Consider the following 8725-nt stretch of genomic DNA (forward strand, 5'->3'; position numbering starts at 1 on the left):
ATACATTACCATTTATTTCTTGATCCCTTAAAAATTTATTTTATTAGTAAAAAAAACCCCATTATAATAAAAAAAGATAAATTATAGTCATCACTGTCAGAACAAAACAAACTGTAAGATTTGTCGTACCCCATTTCTTATAAGAAACCCTTATACCAGGTTAATGTCTGGTGGCCGTGCTGGGTTCCTATAGTTCTCTTGTGATTCAGCCGCATTCCTTATGTTAATTTCGAGTCTGAAGGTTTTAAAATGTTAGGTTTCTTGCTAAACCATAACCGAGTGATCTAATCTGCAACTGCTCAAGTTTGCTACAAGATAATTTATGGTGTTTCTTGCTGACTAGTGCCAAGGGTGCATTATTACCATATCATATAGTGATGGTGCCGATTGCTGCGCTGATACCCTATCATTTCCACGTGTGATGCACAAATAGCAGGGCTGTCCCCGATGGGTGCTTGGTGTGGAGGTTGCGTTCAGGAGGCATCATTGATTTTACCTTCATTGTATGCTACATTAAATATACGTGTAGAATCAAACGCAATGTAGTTAGTCGCTGCGAGAAAACAATGAAAACTCGTTTAATGATCGATAGAAACCCATGTACTGCACAACAAAAGTACGAGCAGGTCCTAGCGAAATAGGCAGTTACAATGCTCCTAAAGGTTATACTGTCCTGAAATATCAAAGTGCCGTCTATTCATTGTGAAAATAATTTAGTCTTATTTTTTTTTACACCTTTATGATGTGACATTCCAAATAATTTATGGCGACAGATTTTTGGTCAGGCTTCCAAAATCGCTATTGAGCTAGAAGAACAAAAGTTTCTGACTCATCAGGAATCCATCCACTTTCCTTACACTATCATTATTGGAGCGCTCCGACACGCTGGACTCATGCAGACCGATACGCCCTCCGTCAAACATACGGCCACAAGTCTGCTTGTTGGAAAACCCATAAAAAATGTAGGATGAAGACTGCGAGAGACCAGAAAGTAATAAAGGAAAAGTATAATATAATAATAGTATTATATAGTATAATAATAAGGAAAAATAATATAGAGGCATAAGCAGCCACAGCCACACAGTGGGGGATAGTCAGCTTGGGGGGGGGGCGTGCAAGGAGAAAAAACAGGACGATAGAGGCAAAGTTTTACACATATTTTTCTCCTAGATAGAGCAAACACGCTAGTTAATAATAAACAAAACAAACCATGTACTTAAATGGAAATCTGCTGTTTATGAAGCCTTAAATAGAATTTTCATGAAATTATATGTTTCAGTTTGGTAAATGTTTTGTATTTTCATTCTGCTTCATTTACATAACTTCTCGAACCAGACCTCAAGCAGTACCAGTTGTCTTTAGTTTAGGGGTTACCTGATGGCGCTTCACAGACAGTGAGTTGGTTTTGAGGAATGCTTTTCATGGGCTGACATTGTTATCCACAAGAGCTTTTGAGGTTCTTAGTCCTTAATTGTTGAACCTGCGCCTTTGTGTTCTTTGTGTCTGTCTAAAGGTGAGACCCTGACCCGTGTCATGTTAATTCTCTCCTGGTCTATACACTGTCTGGGCTTTTTTTTTTACTTATTAGCTATACCGCTTTAGTGTGCAGTCCACTCAAAAGTAGTGGTTTGTGGACTTAAAAGTTTAATCCCCTACATTAATGGTTTGCGCATTTATTTCTTTATATAACTAATCGGTTTTTCACCAATCATCTAGGCGGCGTTCACCTGTATTTTCAGGAGGATAAGAAAGGATTGGAAAGATTTAGATTTGTATAGCTGTAGATAACATATTGAAGTGAGTTTAATGATTTCATAACCGTTTAAAAGGTCTTTCATTTAGAGTCTAGCAAGTCGCTGTACAAAATAAACATCAAATTAAACTACGCGTTTAAGGAGTCTTGGAATATAAATGTCAACACGCACACATCGTGGAAAAGAGAAAAAAATAATACAAAAAAAATCAATGTTTTTTAGATTAAACCAACATCCTTAACATGAAGCAGAGAAAAGGAACCAATTGTTTCTTGGGCTTTCTCTGGTCAGTACATTTACAAAAGGTCTTTTTCATTATATTTTCTACTCCGGCAGAATCACTTATAACAGGTTTTTTTTTTATGCCAAGGCAAACATTCACAAAGCATCAATTCCATGTTTATTTCTCAATAAATATATAGAGAATGGAATTCTGATGAGGTGTCACAGGTCGACCGCTCGAGCTGGCAGGTGGAATCCCACAGTACATCAGCACTCAGAAGCAGTCAGCCCAAGCCATCTAATGCAGGTGTCACCACATCACATAATCCCAAAAGAGTATGTTCCCTTAATCCGCTGGTCTGCTTTCATGAATACATAGGAAGCTTAAAATTATACAGTTCGCTCTAGGAAACCAACAGAGACCTTTATTCTGTCCAAAGCATTAACTCTGTAAGTGTCCAGAGGCAGGGGAGACCTTTACAAAGGTCTGCCGTTATGTTGTCACTTATTGTTTCTAAAGGTAAACCAAAGGCCGAAGCTTCCAAATATTTATAAAATTTCCAATAGAGAAAATTCGGTGATGCTCAATGATGAGATACTTTCATAGACCGGTCCAGCGGTGATACAGGTTTTGGGGTTTCTTATATAGTTTTAATAGTCTGTATTACAGCAGTCTGAAGTCTGATTTACCACTAGTGGCATTTAACACATTTATAAATAATGTATCACAAGATACCACGGTGGTCAGCAGTACAGGTTTTAAGATATACCCATCTGAAAGCATCTGGCAACCTCCGAGTCTCCAGTTTGCCCACAGTGTTGGCACACATAGGGCTTGCAGACCAGTGCTGCCAGGTGGTGCTAATGACTGACTTTGAGAACCTACACGGTGTACAGGAATTTTCAGTACGTCAGAGCTCTGCGCACAATGCCGTTTAGCCATCTGTAGTGTAGGGACTGTAATGCTTCCCAGATGAATTTCCATCTGTTAGGCAATGGATCTCAGATGATTATTCATATGCTTCAGGTCATGCCATTTGTACTGTGTGACCTGAGCGAGCACATCAGTATTTGCAATGACTTCATTCATCGTTAGCCACCTGTCTATCACATGTAACACACATAGCGAGATGTGTTTGTGTTAATTGTGTGTTGTGTGCATTGTTATAAATTGATAGGTGGATAAAAAGTAGAATCTTACATACATCGGGCATTAAGGTTAATATCTCCATCAAAGGGAACAGAAACGTAAAAATAGTTATCCGTCACGTCCATCTGTTCTCTTTGTGAATGGCTAACCCACTGGAATGCACAATATTGCTTGTTCTGAACCATTGTTTAACATCACCTTGATTTAATCTAGTCTGGTTGCTTTTGGATTTTCATCACCGATGACCTGCTTCTGATTTTACTCAGTGGGCCTCGGGCCAACAGATGTGTGCAGAGTACTGTCTTATTGTCAAGTTATTTCTAATGTGTGGAAAGGTCCTTGACATTGTTCTTCTCTATTGATGGAGATCTCCTTTACAAACGTCCAAGGCATTTTTGCAGCAGGTGTTTTTTTTTATACATATTTCTTTATTCTGAGCATTTTTATATCTTTCTCAGAGTCCAATTCAAAGAGAAGAGTTTAAATCTAACTCAAGGTCATGCTGTATAGAAGCTGTCAAGCAGTAGAGTTCTAAAAGGCGTCCCGCTGCTTCGTCCCAGCGTGACATTGACTGCCAGCACCACTGATAGCAGTATCTTCAATATATACTGGACACCACTGAAGATTTGGATAAGTCTCTGTAACGTACCATATTATATTTCAGAAAGAAAAGCACACAAGTAATCCATATACTTGCACAACATGTGCCTTTTTTATTACTATTATTATTATTATTTTCTTTAATTTAGTCAATACATTAGCTGAATAATTGTGGACGAAGGTTGGTAGGTTTGCAATTCCCACGTGGAACGATTTATATAGATTGCCACCGACGGCCCCAGCGGGTTTTAGCTGCTAACAAAGATAATATCACATCGAGTTCTATAAATGCATTCTCCAAATAGATGCTTTTAGTGGTGAAAAGACATCCAGTGGTTACCATTTTAGCTGTGCGAGGTTGAAAACATTACACAGCTATAGCAACATCCAAACTACCCCTTACAGCAATGAAATATTTCTATTAGGGCAATACATCGCTCCAGGATCGAGTACTCTTCCCCACGGGCGGTCTGAAGAACTCTTCATTGCTTGGAATTTGGCAACCATTAGAAAATGTCCCTCTTATGATATAAGTTTAAAAACATTAATTATACATTAGATGCGTTCAGCAATGTAATTAGACCCCAGGAATTCAGTCAAAATCATTACTATGTATCTAAACATTTTTTTTTTTTTTGAAGTCTTATGGTATATTTTCCAGAAGGTTGTTTTCTGGGACAGAAAAAAAAGATTTTCAGCAATATTTAACCAGACAATTATTAAGTATCTAAGTAGCATACGCAATTACCCCGGTGTCTAATTGATACGTTTAATTTGATGTTCCAGTAAGTGGAACTGTTATGTGAAGGAGAAAGACCACCCTTGTATTGGTCATATTAATGAAAGTAAATGCAGTATGTGTTTCATGTCTGAGACGCTGGTACTCAGCAGGGGCACAGCAAAGAATATCAAATTCCAGCTCAATAACAGAGCTTGGATTAATCATTTCTGCTCCAGCCGCACAAATTTATAACATGAAAATGCTCGTCAAGGCAAACATTCATCTTCACGTTTTGCTGTTTAAAAGTTTATTACTAAAGTAATTGGATAGAATGTTGTTTTTTTTTTTTTTTGGAGAGGGATTAGTAAATTAAGTGCCTGTCGTGTAGGTCGGTGCACGTCATTCTCTGGTAAACAAGGATCCATCCAGTTAAAGTCCAGGAGCACTCACAACCTCCTCGTCGTCACCGTGTAGAACTGTAACAGGTTCTTTACGTTGGTGTATAGGACAAGCACAATCGCGCCAAATGGCACATTATGAGTTTATTGTGTCCCATACCAAAAGAGCCTGAAAAGTGCCAAAGATAGCGTGATTGGGGCATATAATCAATGTACCGTATGATTTGCTTAATTGCGACAATGAGATGCTCTCCAAATGTGTGCCCATTTTCTGAAATTGTTGTGGTAATAGTATTCTGCGGTCAAAGCCACCTGTTAGCTCGGCTGGGAATTTACATATGCCTCGGGACATGCCTTCATCCAAAGCATCTTCACTGCAAGGGACAGGAGAGCAGCGCCATGCAAATACCGTCGGTAATGTGCGTCAGGATCTCGGCAGAGTATTGAAACACGGGTCGCGGTTTAAAGCTATGACTGCAGTGAAATCTACACAGCTATTCCTCCTAATTCACAGACCTCTGTGATTTATTCATGGAATGCTGCATCTTCTGCAAATAAACCACGAGCCACAATAACACATCATATCAATTATTTGTTTGTCAAGAATGCATCAAAGTTAGAGTTGTTGTTTCCTTTGCGTGATGGCCTCGGAGTGGTTGCAGGAATAATGCAGCCGCTGTTTTGTGACAATTTAATTTACTTGAGAGCCTCTTGACAGAAGAGGTAGAGGCTCAAGTCAGTTAAATATAATTCCCTTTTGACTGGAATAAAGCACTTTTTATAGTGTGTTTTAGCTTGGGGCTCCTTGGCTGTGAATCTATTTGAGACAAAGTTAGCTTCTACTTATATAATTGTTCATAAAGGTACCATTTTAACACTGGCACGGCGTATTCCCTGTAGAAGATGCTACAGATAAACTGGAAAAGACACATTCAAAAACAATATTGATCAAATTGCAGAAGCAGCGAACTGTGAAGCAGATCTATCTTCCTGCAGGTTTTTGTTACTGATTGACCGTACAACCATTAGTGTGAATGTGCTTTCCTAATGCCTTAGCAGAATTGACTTTTGAATGACAATGTACTTCCCCGAGGCTCACACTCTCCCATAAGTGCACCGTGAGATGTAATTTTAGTGGACCTCGCTCAACCGAGGTCGCATTATACCCCTGAAACTACAAACTTGCTTATGGATCTCGTCTTACACAAAGTCAAAAGCAATCAATTACTTTAACCTGCTTTGCATTCTTTTTTAAAAATAGAAAATCCATCAGCCTTTTTTTTTTTTAATATACTATTTGAGAATTATTTTTTTATTCAAGCAGAATTTTTCAGCGGAGACGTAACGACACCAAGAAGCCAAAATGGATACTACAGGCCCCGGATGCGCAGTAAAATGCAGAGAGACCATAGGGAATAATGGAATAGATAGTGGACATGTTGCCTTATGCCACACAGAGCTGCTTTCTGAGGCTTCCCTAAAAAGTAACTGCTTCAAAGGGACCGATGTGATCAAATTGCACTCCTGTAGGTTGACTGTAAACCCTGATGCCACGGATGTACGCATTGTAACCTATGCGCCCTGTTTATGCTTTATCTCACGTTGGGAGGTGAAGACTTTTAATGTCGTCCGTGTCAGTGCTGAATTGACAGCAGACATGTACACTAAAACGAGTGAATATTTAATTTCTAAATGTAAAGGCTGCAGCCCCCCTCCTGCATCTTTAACTTAAAAGTAATACATTGTAGGGCAGGCATGTCTTGGCAATCCAGTGCCATTTGGGAGAATGATCGCTCCATCAAAAAGCAGAGAAGTGTAAAGAGCGCAGAACATCCTATTGTTTTTGAAGTGCCGTCTTGAGTTATAGAATGACAAAAAGCGGAAATATAGCGACTTCAAACAGCAAATCTGCCTACCTATAAAAAGCATGTCTTCTCTGTTGTTTCATTCGAAGGAACAAAACCTAGTTATATATCAGCAGAGTTAAAGCATCCAGGGAGATAAAGACATGAAGGCTTTTATTTTCTTAGAACAACGAAAGCAGAGAAACACCCTAAAAATCCACCTTGAACCACTTTGATTTAGACATATAACATTGTCTGTAGGTGTTTGACCCGTATTCATACAGTGTGAAGGGTCCCCACTTTAATATGTATATAATCTAAATAATGCATGGGCCGAGTTCAATTAAAAAGATGTCATGTTCTAATATTGTGACCCTGGTGGCACTGTAAACTTGTGTAACACACACTCAGGATCTCGTCAACCAGGGGAGGGCTGGCAGCCTAAGGCCTGGGGGGCAAGTCAAGTGAAGTGGCTCCGCCCCCTCGCACTCACCTTTCACCCCTCACGCTGCTCCCATCACTATGCCGCCGTCAGACTGCTGGAAAACTGATCTAAACGACCGCTGGGTGCTGATGCCACCGGCCGGAGCTACTTTAATCCTTTTTTTTATTTATTTAATATGCCGGATCGGCTTGCCATATTAAAAATAAATAAATAAAGTATTAAAGTAGCGCCGGCCGGCAGCATCAGCACCCAGCGGCCGTTTAGATTCGATTTCCAACAATCTGATGGCCGCATAGTGATGGGAGCAGCGTGAGGGGTGAAAGGTGAGTGCGAGGGGGCGGAGCTTTCACCCCTCACGCTGCTCCCATCACTTGGCGGCCATCGCATACGGCCGCTGGGTGCTGATGCTGCCGGCCGGCGCTGCTTTAATCCTATTTTTTTTTCCATTTAATAGCCGATCCGGCTTGCCATATTAAATTTAAAAAAAAAAGTATTAAAGTAGCGCCGGCCGGCGGCATCAGCACCCACCGGCCGTTTAGATTAGATTTCGGGCGGCCTGGGGGGCAATTGGCCCCCGGCCCAGCCCGCCCCTGTCATCAACATGATCTAGTCCTCCTTGCACTAGTTTCCGTTCTTTCTGCCTGTCAAAATGGATATTATGCCAGGCTTGGGGGCCAATGTAGAATGAAACACAAAATTAATCCACCAGCGGTCACTGGACCTCCAGAATTTGAGAGAACATTCCGTGCCCAGCAGAACTGTGTAGAGTTCTATCCAATATTCTTGGTTCTTCTTTGGAATGCTTGCCTATTTTTAAATCAAGAGGTTGCTGCAGCTTGTGGACTACTCTACATGTATGCACGGCACATGTACTTTAAAGGTTATGTGGAGTCCATAGTAGGCAGGATCCCCGGATTTTACCTGAGTTTGCTTTCAATATTCTTGCTACTTGTTCTGGCTGCGGCTGGAATATCACATACTCTTTTAAAGAAATATTTGGACTTGAATCTTGCGAAACAAATAAGTCATATGTTTTAATGTTGGTCCAGGAATAACAGGCAGCTTTGGGGGTGGGGGGCTAGGATTCTAGTACTGTGATTATGGGTTAACCTGTAACTTGGTTTTACATGGCACAGGTTAGCAGGGCCAGGTTTTGGTAAGGGTGTTGGACGTGGAATGTCCATTACTAACTATATAGTATATGTATAATTTACGCAAACTATTATCAGTTTTAGCCATTGTAAAGGTGAGCTGATTTCCTTCATTCTGGGTCCTGGTGAATAACCGATACAGTTATTTAGAGGCGAAGCGTTAATAAAGGCTGGATTTGTTATTTAAGTTGCAAGTGTTTGCTTAGCATGAACCGTTTTTCTCATTTATTGTTACATCGTGTGATTCATTTAATCTACAATTAAATGTAAGTTGCACTCTTAAAAAAATAAATAAATATTGTGACCCTGGTGGCACGCCTGCTTTGACCTGCGCATACAGCTTGCATTTTCAGACACGGCTTAAACTTTCAGGCCCCGTTCATAATTAAGTGTATGAAATTAAAGTAGTTTAATGTCACACTTGAGCTATTTTCGATCTC

General features: G+C 40.1%; 1 protein-coding gene across 1 annotated transcript; it reads left to right on the top strand.

The window, feature by feature from the left end:
* Positions 1–5195: 5195 nt before the first annotated feature.
* Positions 5196–8172, top strand: LOC149299320 (microsomal glutathione S-transferase 2-like). The gene is made up of 2 exons (XM_089486340.1): positions 5196–5259; positions 7745–8172. The coding sequence occupies exons 1-2, from the start codon at positions 5196–5198 to the stop codon at positions 8170–8172; spliced, it is 492 nt and encodes a 163-aa protein (XP_089342466.1).
* The last annotated feature ends 553 nt before the right edge of the window (positions 8173–8725 follow it).

This window comes from Sceloporus occidentalis, unplaced genomic scaffold (assembly GCF_023333645.1).
Source record: "Sceloporus occidentalis isolate IW3139 unplaced genomic scaffold, rSceOcc1.0.p SCAF_29, whole genome shotgun sequence".
In the NCBI taxonomy this organism is placed as follows: Eukaryota; Metazoa; Chordata; class Lepidosauria; order Squamata; family Phrynosomatidae; genus Sceloporus; species Sceloporus occidentalis.